Raw genomic sequence first — 14,689 nt, forward strand, 5'->3', positions numbered from 1 at the left:
AGACCATTTTGCCTTTCACACAAGCATTAAAAATTCAGTTCCCATCTCTAAATTGCATTCCTGTTTTGTGCTACAGGAATACTCATAAAACCAAGGAGATTTCAAAGTCCTTGAGCCCATATCAATCTCAAACACAGGCACAGTGATATGATGGGTCCCATCTTTCAGAGAACCAGTGTTCTCATGACAGAGGTGTGAACATTTGCAACCTGAAGAGGAGGGCAATGGGAAGAAAACAGATAATTCATGGCCAGGTTCACTAGGGAAAATGGGCTCCTGAAATCCCAGGGTAAAACTCAATTTGTATGTCACTCAATTAAGAGTCCAGTCTCCTTCAGAACATAGAACTTGTAATCTTACTCTAAATGTGAGCTCATACTCTAATGGGCTGTTATTAATTAATACACTGAATTGTTTCCAGAGGTAATGGTTTTGGAAGTGGAGCTTTCTCAGTATTAAATAGTTAAGGAACCTACAATCGTTATGGTAAGAGTAGCAATACGAGATTCAATTTTATGATTGTATTCAAAGTTCTGAAATTATATGTCAGTTTTAATCACAGGTTTTTGGCTTCAATCTCTGTACTAATAGTGCATATCAACATCTGCTACATAAAAATTACAAATTGGCTGCGAGTTGGCCATTCCTTTTTATATTTCACGAAAGTCTTTCAGAATTTAAGGAGGAGACGAAATTCTCTCCCCATCCTTTCACTGCTGTAAAATTTTCTTCCTTAGGCTTGGTCTAAACGTACTGAATCACTTGAACAGGTGAGCAAAATGCAACCCTGAAGGTGGAAACTATCGGGATATCCATCACTCATTGTAAATTTTAACTGTAGGAAAAAAAAGCTTTAATCTATTGAATCATACTTTCTCCTAAGTTGCCATTCCTGTTTCCTAAATATATATTCCCATGCCCATTATAGCATCCCTTTTGGCAAATTCTGAATGTATGTTCCAACCTGCTTTAGACTTCTATACTGGCTTTTGTAATGGGTTTCTTTGAGAAACATAACACTGAACTCACTGTTCAGTGTTGTATTACTACAAACACATTATCAGCGTCCAGCAGGTAAACCATCTTATTTATTTGCATTCTCATTTATTTTTAGGCGTTAATCCTTCTCCCTTGTAGGTTTGTCAAGCAGACATGGTTGAGTTAGCAAGCCACAGAGAATTCTGTTTCTCAGCAAAATAAGAACCCATTTCCCAACTTTGTATGAGTTTACTGACATCAGCAAGAGGCCGAGAATCTTCAAAAATCATTGTAATCTTGCAATTAATTTAAAACCCTGCTTAGTTCCAGTTTGATGCTGTTATGGGGCACACTCTCAGAGATGCCTGAAAATAAAGTGAGGGAGAAACCATACCTTGGTGCTTGTCACTGGAAATTGAAGCTTTGAGCCCTTTGTAGCTATAGATGTCAGCTTCTCTGCTGGTTTTGTAGGGACTCGATGGTTAGCAGGAGACTGATTGTGCAGAACGAAGGACAGGCAAAGCTTCACAGTCTCCTTCAGAGCTTTCAGCTGTGACTCCTGGGGAAAAGAAGAAATCATCAGTTCTCCGAGATGTGCTATTACGAACAGAATTACTTGCTTCATCTATCTGTATCAAAGCAAACATTTACAGACAGCAGCTGTTTGTTGCTTTTTATTAAATTTTATTTAGTACTAGATTTTTTTTTTTAATTTAGTGCAAGAATTAAGACAGATTTATGTAGTTTTTATATGAATAAGTTACTGTGCATTAGGTACTAAGAGGTCTTTGCCCTCTTCCCTTTCATCCCGGTGTTTTATCTGCATCGATTATTGCTCATACATCTGTTACCATTAAAGGAACAAATACGTACCGAATGTTACTGAGTCCAGATTCTAGCTTCTCTCTAGCTAAATAGCAGAAAGAAGCAGATATTTGCAACTACTGCAAATAGACACAGACTCTGCATGGAAGTTTGTTCATAATATTCAGAATTATTAGTAATTTTCCACATTCTAAAAGTTGATTTTAATCCAACAGAAGGATGACTTCCCTCATGTACATACATGTGCATATCATGTTGTTGCACTGTGGAGCAGGTAAGCTGTAGTCCTTCCCACCTGTTAAGAGTATGATTGTACTTTAAACCAAGTTAAACCTTTTTATTGGTGAACGATGTTCTCATGATTGCATGATTGTGTTTGCAACATGATCTAGAGTACTGTTATTTTTCAAGTAGAAATATAGACAGATCTATTAACAAGTGCAGCAATCAATTACTAAAAGAAAAAATTGAAAGATGAGGACCTTGTTGTCAAGACAAACAATACAGCACTATGTTTAACTTGTAAGGAAAATCTGTCAGTTTTCAAAGATCACCATTTGAAAAGACTTTATCTGCAAAAACACGCAGCCAAATTTGGTGCATATCATGGAATGCTTTGTAAAGACAAAATAGACAAATTGAAAAATGCCTACCACGTCAAAATTAAAACTCAAATGGACACTGTTACAAACGTTGGTTATTTGGTAGCAAATCTGATTGCAAAAAACTCAAAACCATTTACTGATGGTGATTAAGTAATGTTTGGAAAGCGTGGCAGATATAACCCTGATTAAAAAAAATGGATTTTTCTAAAATCATTTTGTCTCACCAGATAAACTGAACAAAAGGGAAAATCTATGAAAATAAATTTGAAGAATAAAGCTGCAAATTCCAAATGTTGTGCTTTGGTAATAGATTAAAGTACTTATGCTATAGATACAGTTCACCTTGCCATTTTCATCTGAGGTATTGATGATGGATATAATGTCACCACAGTAATGGCTGCTTTGGTGCCATGAAAATAAAGTACCTTATTTATATGGAGCAGTAAAAATTACATTAAACTGATTGTCTTCATCTCTTATCAACATTGGGTATAGCTATTCATATCACCTTGGTGATGGTAAAAAAAAAAAAAAAAAAAAAAAAAAAAGGGAGACTTACAAAACTAATAGATGATGCAATTGCCACTGGCAACTCACATTTGATAAAATATCATTGCATCCAAGAAAATGTATGTGCGAAATCATTAAAAATGGATAATGCCATGCAAATCATCATCAAAATTGTGAATTGTATGAAGTCCAACTGATTGAATCATCCCCAGCACAAGTGTACAATTTAGGGAAACAATCAAAGATGTTGTTTGACAAAGTTCTCAACAACCTTGGATGTATCAGCTGTCTATCTATCAAAAGTAGTATCAAGATACTATGCATGTCTTTTTTTTCCCCCTGAGTATACTCTTGATATATAACATAGTCTACCATCTACGCAAGCAATATTTTAAAACAAATAATAAAAAGAGAACCCTGATATCCTCCCAAAAGAAAAATTCATTTTTACGCCTACTTATAGTCACAGTTTGAGACTCAATCACTCAATTATTTATTTCCAAAACAGCTCATGATCTAAAAATATGTGCTGCTTTCTACATGGCTCCCATTCCTACTGCACGTGCAAGAACTGTCAAAGCAGTGAAGGCAAAGTCTTTACTGTGGTCACCTCCACGTATTTTTAGTTCATAGAGAAAAGCTCTCAGCCACGGCCAAAAAGATTTGTAGAAACTTAAATGATTGTATTAGACTGCATTTAAAATAAGTGTGGACACTGTGTCTCACAGATTTCTTTCACAACTCCACCTATATGAACTTTTTCTTTTCCTTCACTTACAGTACTCCATTTCCATGTCACCTTCACAGCATGCAAACAATGATGCCACCCAAGGACTTTCTCAATGATAATTTGCCAGAAGATGATTCCACGCTTCTGGAAAGCCTACAGAATAATAACCTAGCCCTAAATTAAAATTCCATAATATTTACCAGGAAAGAAACATAGGGTCAGAGAAGTCAGCCTGGTGTGCTGCAAGTCCCCTTTTAACATGCAGACTGAGTTCCTTAATAGCTTTCTCATTAGAAGTTCCTGACGAGAGATGTTCTTTGCTTTCTCCTTCCCAACTCTCTGCATTGTAACAAATAGCTGCATTCAGAAGATATTTAGCACAAGCATTGTCCTTTTGTCATTGCCACAGACAGCATCACATGGGCACTACTGAGTGCACATGCATGCGAAGAGAGTATGCACTTAAGTTTTCAATTAATGTTTGGAACAGCTGAGCATACCAGCAAGAAACCACCTGCTATGTCACCAGAAACACACAGCTTTGGATAATGCTACCGTGATCATTGTTTATGTTGGTGGCATTTTGCAATGCGGGAGGCAAAATCCTCAGTCAGAAGGAGGGTTTCAGTTACTGCAATACTGACCAACAAGGAGAAATATTTTAGTGCACGAGTAATACTTTTTTAGGAGTCTTTCCAGGGTCTTTTCAGCTTGCTTTTTCTCCTCTTAAATAACCATGCAGATGCATTTCACGCAGCACAATTACTCCCTCTGACTTTGGAGGAAATAGTCCCAGCTATGTGCATTAACTACGCATCTCAAGTTCTGCAAGACTTCCACTTGTTTTTGTCTAATACCGAAATGTTCACAGTTGATAAACATGCTTACATCACGCTACACCTCTTACTTCATCAAGGGCGGCCTTTTCCAATTCGTCTTTTGCTACTGCTAGTTTCTGCTCTAGATCTGTTAGCTGTTGTGCCTGTGGGAATAAAGAGAAAGCTGATGTCATCTACATTGTATTTTTTTTCCCCATAATTTTTCACGCAGTGCCTGAGAGAGAGGAAGAGATTCTCTGTAAATGTCTGAATTGGGTCAGAAATACTTGTCAAAAAAACAGACCTCATGGGATACTATTTTCCTTGCAGAAAAAAAATGTATTTTTATGTGGGAACTTAAATCTGCACCATTTTGTTAGTGTAAATTTACTCTTTAATTTCCATGTCAGTAGCACAGATAATTCCACAGTAGGAAGTATTTGTAATCATACCACGGTATTATTTTGAAAACATGAAATTACTTAAAGTTTTAATTATTTTGCTCACTTATCTCACTTCTGCTTGTAATCTGACACGTTAATTTTTAATTTTTTAAACACTGAGATATAAACATCAACGTAACTAAGCATCAATAGAGAAACTAGGAAACATTCATACATATTTGTCCCTTATAAGACGCTACTCTATGCTGGTACACAAGGTGTTAACTCCCAGTTTATTTCTCCATATTCTTCCCTGGAGATGTAAAAGGAAAAGTCATGGGAATACCAAGCTATGCAGCTGCACAGGGAGAAAGTGGGGAGTTGTGCATTTGAAGTCAGTGTCATGCACCCAAGCCCACATGTGGGAGGGCTGCTGGCTTTTACACAGCTCTGTGCTCTTTGCCTGCAGGGTCCTTCGGGAGGAGATACCTCAAGAGATGTCATTGATCAGCATTAGGCATAGGCTGTAGTGGCTGATAAAATGACAAAAGTCTGTCAGTATTTCCCTGATCGTGATTACACCTCTATCTGTGGATTAATCAGAGCAGTCACGCTTTCATTAGTCAAAAACCTGTACCATGAGACAATATTGCCTCAAAGCAGAAGTCATTTGCTCAGATGAAGGGAAGTCCCTTGTGAATGCATTTCATAATTCCCACTGTATCCCACTTGTTAGAGCTGATACTAGTCACGGTCTCACACACAGCAGAGAATGGACCTCTGGTGTGGCTCATCAGCGTGCAGCAGAGCAGCCAATACTGAGTTTTTTTTTAAATCTCATTTTCTGCAGTCTAAATGGAGTAACCACACTGGCTGTTAAGGGGGAAAAAAAAGTAATTTTTGTGTAAGAATTTCCCTATACTTCAGCAACATTTATGCTTGCTACTAAATATAGTACATAACCCTGCCAATAAGCTCATTTCTTTGTTTGAAAGACTGAAAATAATATTTGGCTTTTACACAGAGACAGTTCAATACCAGGACCGGGCGAAGTAATTTCTCACATCAATAACACTGTAATTATTGCTACACATTAAAATATTTTTTCCCACTACAGTTATACAGATTAATACACTTTCAGTGAATGAGAAACAACATTTGAAAACCAGTATATATAACTAGATAAATTTCATTGCCATTAAGAATGAAATTATACAAAATAGCATTGCTATGATAGACGAGAGGCCAGTATGGCAGCTCTTATGGTGCATATTTCTAAAGGCTTAGGATTATACAGAGGATGATGGATCGTCGCTTAGTGTGAGCCGAACAGCTTCTCCATTCATCACCATCTGTGGAACACCAGAACTGAAGATGAAAATTTCTATCTGCTGTTCTTAGGCACATGAATTACTGAGGTAGCTGAAAAGCTGAGTAGCTGATATCTAGCAGGTAACCAGAGCTACAGGCATCAGCTGCTGCCTTCACACCAGGGCAATGTCTGCAGAAACATCATTCACCGTTCTCAGTGGAAATCCAGTCACATTAAGTTTGAGGACAAGTAGTTGATTTCATTTCTAGGTGCCTCCCGGTAAAAAGAATGAAGTAATGTTACACAGAATAACAACACTGCTCACATCAAGCAAACATTTTCTGTTTCTGGCAAGAAGGGTTTTCTTCCAGAGGACAGGCTAGTATGTGTTAGTAAAGTCTTCCTGTGGGCCTCATTTATGAAATCTTATCCTTATTTTTGGACACACCATAGTATGCAATGGATTGACTTTATCTGCATCTTTCATGTATATTTATTTTATTTCACAGATTACTGAACCAAAAGGCCACTGGCTAAGCAGAAATCAAACAATAATAAAATTCTGACATTAAAAATGTTTCTGTTCTGGAATGATGAACTGCTCACTTAACAATAGTGATGACTATTTAAACTTATTCCTCAAACAGTAGAATGATCAATTTTTTTTTCCCCCAAATCTTTCTATCTACAAAGCCTGAATTTTTATGATAATAGTTACGCTGCTGTTTTAATTAAAAACATTTTTTAAGGAGCCTGTTCAATTTATGTAGCTTAGGTAGCTTATGAAGTACAAGTGCAGAATGCCAGAAGGACCACATAAGGCCACTTTTCAGAAGGAGGAAAAGACCTTTGCAAATTTTGGTCTGGGAAAACTTCAAAATATCTTTTCTTATAGAATCCAGACTTACTGACAAAACTGAGATAAATCAATTCCTCATCCCCTGAAAGAATGCGCTGAGCAATTTCTGTCTGTGAAGTGCACTTTTCCAGATCAAAGGATGTACTTACCTATACTCATCATGAATTGCATTACACACAATGCCCATATTTAAATTATTCCAGGCATAGTAAGTATCACGCAAAAAAAGGAAAAAAAGGAATAAGAGGGGAGGAAGGGAGGACAAGAGGGGGAAAAAAAAGAATTAAGGGGGAAAATAAAAAACAAATCCAGAAGGACAAGTATGCTTTTCAAGTAGAGAGAAATCCAAAGTGATTTAAAATTTATTTCAAGCGATTAATAGAGACCAGAGTGAATTTTCAATTAAAGCATCATTTATATACATATATGTGCAGGCAATGTCTGCATGTCTTCATTCTGATAATTTTGAATGGTCAAGAATTTACGGTTATCACATTTATACAACATAGATTGCTGAATTATTGAAATCCCATCAGCTTTGTAAGACACATCAGTGACATCGGAAAAAAAGATTAAAACCCTTCATTAATGGCCTTTCAAATGGCTTTGGAGAAGTCCTAGGTTTTATTCTAATAAGGAGATCTTTTCTAACATCTTTCTTGGGATGAACATATCCAGAAAAACTTAGGGTCAAGTTTCAGATGATGTGAGAGACAGGAAAACAGGACAGCACACTTACAAATAGAAAAAAATATATATTTCTTTTAGTGTTTACTAGTGTTTATTGCATTCTCCTTATTTGTGGCTTTTTCTTCAAGAGAATATACATTTGGATTTTAATTGGCAGTTCATTATAAATCTCTTCAACCTTTTTTTTTCATACCAAGAATTCCTGCTTATTGAATTCTCTGCTTAATAAGAAAACATGATTAACTAATTGATGTTTAGCAACACATGAAATAGATGGCATATCTTGAACTCCATTTTATTTTACAATAGGCTTCAAATAACTGCTTCAAAATTATTTCGTGTATAAATTTTCATTTTATAATTTACATTGTCTGAATAGGAAAACTTCTTAATTGGAAACCAGTTAACCAGAAAATGTAACAACTGCTTAATCGAATACGTTATCCAGTACGCAGAAATGGCTGTGCTTACTCTGAATTTCTGTAAGCACTATTTGTACCTTAGAAATATACAGATTTGTGCTTCTGAGTTGTACAGGTTATTGCACTACAGTGCTGCAGAAGCTAAATGTAACTGAGAATAACCCCTCTTGGCAGCTATTCCATTTAATTACACATGCGCCTAAAGCCATATATTGTGCATGTCCAACCTTTTTGCTTGTCTGGGCCACATTTAGTGAATAGAAATTGTCTTAGGTACAGAGGTTGCTCCATAAGTAATGCCTCCTATTTTTTTTTCCCTTGAAAAGTTCAACAGCTACAAAGAGCACAATAACACTGTTCGATAGAGCAAATCTCAGCTACAAAACACTATTTTTCAACATAGTTAGCACCATTAACTATGCATTTTTACCTGCAATAAACAAGAGCCTGCACATGCTCATTGGAACCTGCAATAGCAGTGGTGACCCACTGTCACCAGTGCTGAAGTGTACCACACACTGCCTCACTATGCTCAAATCCAAGGAGTGGTTTCAAACTTAAAGAGGGAAGATTTAGGTTGGATAAAAGGAAAAAGACTTCTACAGTGAGGCGGTTGAGGCATTAGAACAGATTGCCCAGAGGTGATGGAAGCCCTGGCCTTCGAGATATTCAAGGTAAGGCTGGAGGGAGCCTTGAGCACTGGACTGAGCTGCAGTTGTCCTAGTTCATAGCAAAAGAGTTGGGCAAGATGATCTTTAAAGCCAACCAAATATAAGGATTCTATGATACGATTTTCAAATTCATTTATCAAAACAGAAAGCATTCCTATATGATCTTTGCAAATAATTGATCAGCTGAGAAATAAAGTTTTATGTTCAGTAGTGGGTAACATCCCTCTACATATCTAAAAGTATATTAAAGCACTGACTTCACGAAGAAAAAAATCCTTATGTGAATAATCAACAAATACTTTTTGATAAAAGTATAATAAGCTTTGCCACTTCAAAAAAGAAGATAGCTAGCAACTTCAAAGACTAAGCTGTGGCAAGCAGCAAGAACAACAGGGACCCTAAACTACACAGACTAAATCCATTACTTAATTCAAACGTGAATTAGTCCAATTGCTCTGGAGTAGAACTACCTCAAGGAAGACCCCATCATCTCTTCATCTTCCAAATCTCCCTCTACATGATAACCCATAAAACCCTTCACAGTCCAACCATCCATTTAAAGATCAGCCATCCATTTAAAGATGCAGGCTGCAACTTCATTGGCAAAGTAAAAAAAAACAAAAACAAAAACAGAACAGAACAATGTAGTGACAAAGTGTGTACTCAACCCTACTATTCCCAAATAGCAAAAAATTGAATTCTGTTACAGTATCCCATTCTAGAAGTCAATAGATAAAATAGATGAGTTTTCATGTAAGAACAGCTCCAAATACAAATAAAATCTGCAATACACTTCCTCAGCCATCAATACAGCTGCTTTGAAGAGTACACTTACAATTTCCTTCCTGTCATTACAATGACTTTTCACAAACAAGGATAGTTCTTGAATAAAATTACACCTATTTTCTAGCAAATAGTGAAAGTAACAATTATAAATTATCGTGCTTCAAGAAGAAAAATCAGCTCTTCCCAGCAACATGATCCTGGCTGTCATACATCACTAGGCACAGTGACTTCAGTGGAAGAGCATTAAATACTGATTAAGCTATTAAGCATCTAACTTCAATGACTGATTAATTAGCTTGTATTGAAAATGCTTCAGAAAAGGAATGACATCAATCTTACTATCTGACTCTCCATAAAACAATGTATACAAATGGAATTACAGCATGGAATGCAAACCACTCTGTAAGTTCCAGGCCTGCAGAGTACCTCAGCACCTACAATCACAAAATCACTTGGTCTATTACACAAAAAATCTTTAGTAATAAAAGCACAAAGACAATTATTCCTGGGCTACAGATGAAGAAGAACGATTTGCAATACCTGTCGTCATGATGCATTCTCCTTCTAACTCAGAGGCATTCACTACAACAGCACAAATCATAGCTCAAAATAATTACTCAAAATCCTACTACTAGGGTCATCTCTCAAGGTCTGGTGCCAAATCTACAGGATATCTTTGACACTCTGTGATTAAAGCCTTTCTCTCCACTGCCAGTTCAGGGCATTGTAAGTGGGCACAGATCAAAGGAAATGTGTTCAGATGAGAATAATTCCCCACATTAATTGTATGCAAAGTAGTACTGGGAAGAACATGGAAAAAAAAACCCCACAACCATAAAACCCAATCCCTACATATATTATTTTAAAAAATAGGAAATCTGGGAGGGGTGCAGGGTGAGAATTGCAGAATATGGCTATAAAGGGAAGGGAAAATAAAACTACTTTCTAAGTCTATGTAAAATGATATGGTAGCTAGTTGATTTCCATTTCAGTAAGGTAGATTCAAACGAGATACCAGAAAGCACTTCTTACTTTTCAGGCTAATGGACGAAAGCAGTGGAAATACGTAGGTTGAACTGCTGCAGGCTTCTTAAAACAAACTGGATAAACATTATGAAGAAATAACAAGCACATAATCAAACCTTCTCCAGCGTAAGAAAATAAGGAATGTCCTCTGTGTTTTCCATACCTTCCTGAGAAAACAGTTTTTAACAGAACTCAGTTGCTGATGGAATCACCGCATATATTTAAAAATGTACCTCACAATCTCAGTAATTAAAAAAAAATCTTGCTTATTTGTGTATTTAATAGGAAAAATCAATAAGAATATTTTCAGATGTATTCTTCTACTACAGTGGACTCCGGCTATGTCATTGATACTTTTAAAAGGCATTTTCTTTTGCTACCTTGTCCTTCAGCCTGTAACTTCTGGCAAAGTCAAAGCAAATCTGTTGGAGAATATTTCCATATCTGAAGTCTTTGATAGTCATTCTCCCAGAAAATGTTTAAAAATGCTATATGTTAGATGCTTAATAACCTGAATGCTTCTTCCAGATCCTACTCAATTACTTGATGCAATGAAGCCAATCTGCAGGTTATAGAACTTAGCCCTAATAAAGTCAACAGTTAAAAATCTCACTCAAAAAAAGCAAACCAAAACAAAGAGTTGAATGTTTCTTATTACACTATGTTTATAGCAGCTATTTGTTTCACTTCTCCTAAGCAGCATTGTTAAATTTCCCCAGGGAGGTTGCAGGAGATTCGGATGCTAAGGAAATGCACTGGATGAACAAACACACAGCAGGCCATTGACTGAAAGTGAGAAGAGCTATCATACCCTCTCAGAAAATTAGCCATGACATGTCCATTTGAAACTGTCCTCAGTCTCCTCTTATCATCTTTTAACACTGAGATACAGAAATTGTGTTCAGTGTAACAGGGTATTGGGAAAATATCATCAGAAATGAAATAATTGTTTTTGTGCTATATAAATCTAGGTGTAAAGTTTAAAGAAAGCAACATTTTTTTTTCTTTTCCCCCAAAAGGCTTTATAAAAAGAAATACAGGCACTTAGACATGTTGAACATAATGAAGAGTATTTTACAGTGTGTTAAAATGATCTCATTTTTCAACATGACTCCACTTGATAGTTGATAACATTAATAACAGGAGATGTAAATCGTGGGAAAAGTGAATGCATATTATGAAATGGATGAATTTCAGCCAGGCTTGACTATCTACAAAAACAGGTAGCAGAACTGTACTGGAAAACCAAACACTCCTGCATCTTTGTACACATGCAGGCACACAGAGCACTTATGAAAAAGTTTCCTGCCAATGGTTTATGGGCTGGTTCAGCCCAGTTCTGGGACTAAGATATCCAAAAGGGAAAAAAATGAAAAAGGGGAAAAGGGTAGAGAGAGATGAGCCTAAAGACAAAACCAGTGGCAACGATCTGAGAAGAAACAAATTTACTAAGCAGGATATCGGAATGCAAGATAACACACTATAATACAATATAATACAACATAATTAGAACTGAAGCTAATACATCATATTAAATGAGAGCATCTGAAAGCCAAAGGCCTTACTCTAATGCTGAGGTGAGACAAGCATCCAGGGCCAGCAGAAAAGAAACTGGAAAATAGTTTTGACTATAAGTAGCAGACTTCAGTTAATTCTTTTACACACATCCTTTGTCCGTATAATGTCAGTTCAGCTGTTTCTTAGGAATTTCTTGTAAGAAGTGCTAGAAATAAAGAAGTACTATTTTTAACCTGCCTTCACTTTCTTATACAGATCTCTGAAGCATAAGAAGAGTGAACACGGGCCAAATATGAGGAACTGGCGTTTTATTTACTACTGCTTGTTAAGTTACTGTCACACAATGTTAAAGCTAGACATAATTCACTGAGTATTACAGGAGACACCTTCCGTCATATAAACATAGAATGGCTTAGGTTAGAAGGGACGCCAGGATCATGTCCCAGCTCCTCTAACACAGGCAGGGCCACCAGCCTTCAGATCTGATGCTAGACCAGGTTGCCCAGGGTCCCATCCAACCTGGTCTTGAACACAACCAGGGGCAGAGCATCCTCAGTCTCTCTGGGTAGCCTGTTTCAGAACCTCACCAATCTGTAAAGAACTTTCCCCTGACATCCAATCTAAACTTTCCCTCCTTGAGCTTAAAACCATTTCCCCTTGTCCTATCACTATCCACCCTTGTAAAAAAGTTGATTCTCCTCCTGTTTCCAATCCCCTTTTAAGTTCTGGAAGGCTGCAATGAGGTGTACTCGCAGCCTTCTCTTCTCTTGGCTGAACAAAGCCAGCTCCCTCACCCTGTCTTTATAGGGGAGGTGCTCCAAACCTCTGATCATCTCCCCACTGCCTTCCCCCACCTTTCCTCTTTCTTTCCCACTCATTCCCCAAAGCTCTAATTAGTACTCTAACTGACAATGTAAAGCTCATTAAGAACCTGTTTCTCAGTGTTGATTACAAAAAGCAAAAAAGCACAATCAATAAAACTCTCTCTTTGTAAACATCTTCACAATTAATTCTACCAGAGTAAGCATCAGTTCCATAAGTACAGACTGCAGAGCTCCTTCATATCCTCTAGAGATCATATGGACCCAAGTATGCATCCTTCCAATGAGCAGCAATCAGAAGCTTGTAACGTTCAGAGTTACACAGAGAATACAATTCCCCAAATTATCTTTCCCCAGCAAAGCAGGAAGAAAGCATAAGATGTAATGGAATAGGATCCCAGTAGGAGGGAGAAAGAGTAGAAGTCCTCTGACCTAACAGGAACTAGGAATCAGGAAATCATTTTCATGCTATCCACAGACAGAAGGCTATCCATCCACTGCTATGATCACAAAACATTAGAGCATCACAACACAGCCTCAGATTGCAATGACAGCATGGAATCTGTCCACCTGGTATCAAAGCAACGAGATACAAAATGAAAAAGCATCTGCTCTTGTTCTAATTTTGTAGCCCCTCTCAGATCAGGCTGATTTTTGAAAAGCTTTCCGCTCTTCTCTTACCACACAGCTTCAACTCCACTCAGTGTGTCTTCAGAACTGAAATAAATACAAATTAACAAATGCATTCTTCTCTTTCCCACATCTTCCTGAGCTACTTAGAATGGTAACACAAGGGCTTCTTTGTTCTATTTTCTTTCTAAATGAAATTTTCTTTTGTCAGGAAAATGGCTAACCAAGATATCACTGGCTGCAAACAAAGGATTTATCAAATGAGGAAATCAGCTATCTATCACAGAGAGAACCGAAGAGTGGAGAGATGTTTCAGGTATTTTGCATACAAACTTCTCAGGAGACAGGACTACAGAATCATTTTCACAATTCATTAACATTGTTCATCTAATGTTCTCAAGGAGCTTTTAAATAAATCAGTTCATAGTCTCCCCAGAGGGCAAGTAAACATTTTCCCTATTTTACAAGTCAGAGCCCCGAGAGCAGAATTCACCATGACTAACCTGGGACACATTTTGTATCTGGAATCTCTAGTATTCCTTCCTATGCTTTCCAGAAGAAATTTGGTGCTGAGTTTAATTACTTTGTAAGTAACTCTAGCTCTAGGCCCTTTGAAAATGACTACTTATCTCCATCTTTCATGCAAGGAATAAAAGCACTACTCAATTAGCAGCCACCACTCACATGACCTCAATTTTTATTGGGCATAACTTCTCCTCCCTTGTGGTAACATGGACTTGATATCCTCCAGAGAAAAGTTTGTGCACTCTGCCCTTCCAATTATCTTTCTTTTTTTTTTTTTTTTTAACGAGCTATATAGACTGACTATTTATTTGGTTTGTATATCCAACAGGCATTTCTTCTATTTTCTTTTTTTCCTAGAATCATCAGTTCTTGTAAAGGTATCTCATAACATCATTGGAATTTCACTCCAGAGACCTAAGCTTATCACAAACTTCAAACTTCATTCTAAATGCTGATCATAAATTTACTTTGCCAGGGATGTCAAAAGAATATCCACCTGTACTCTGCTGTTCAGTAAGAAAGGTGAAAAATACATAGAGTGGAGTAGGGCAACAGATTTTAGTCACCAGCAAGGAGCTAG

At 37.0% G+C, this 14,689-nt stretch overlaps 1 protein-coding gene across 6 annotated transcripts in view; it reads right to left on the bottom strand.

Annotated features, from left to right (window-relative positions):
* LOC125695164 (growth arrest-specific protein 2-like) overlaps positions 1-14,689 on the bottom strand; it is a 260,093-nt gene that overhangs the window by 30,456 nt on the left and 214,948 nt on the right. For all 6 annotated transcript variants that reach the window (XM_048949316.1, XM_048949315.1, XM_048949319.1 and 3 more), the window contains 2 exons: positions 4,556-4,630; positions 1,373-1,537 (listed from right to left, as the gene is read on the bottom strand). In XM_048949316.1, the coding sequence (XP_048805273.1) occupies positions 1,373-1,537; positions 4,556-4,630 (240 nt within the window). The remainder of the gene's footprint in view (positions 1-1,372; positions 1,538-4,555; positions 4,631-14,689) is intronic.

Source organism: Lagopus muta, chromosome 6 (genome assembly GCF_023343835.1).
Source record: "Lagopus muta isolate bLagMut1 chromosome 6, bLagMut1 primary, whole genome shotgun sequence".
In the NCBI taxonomy this organism is placed as follows: Eukaryota; Metazoa; Chordata; class Aves; order Galliformes; family Phasianidae; genus Lagopus; species Lagopus muta.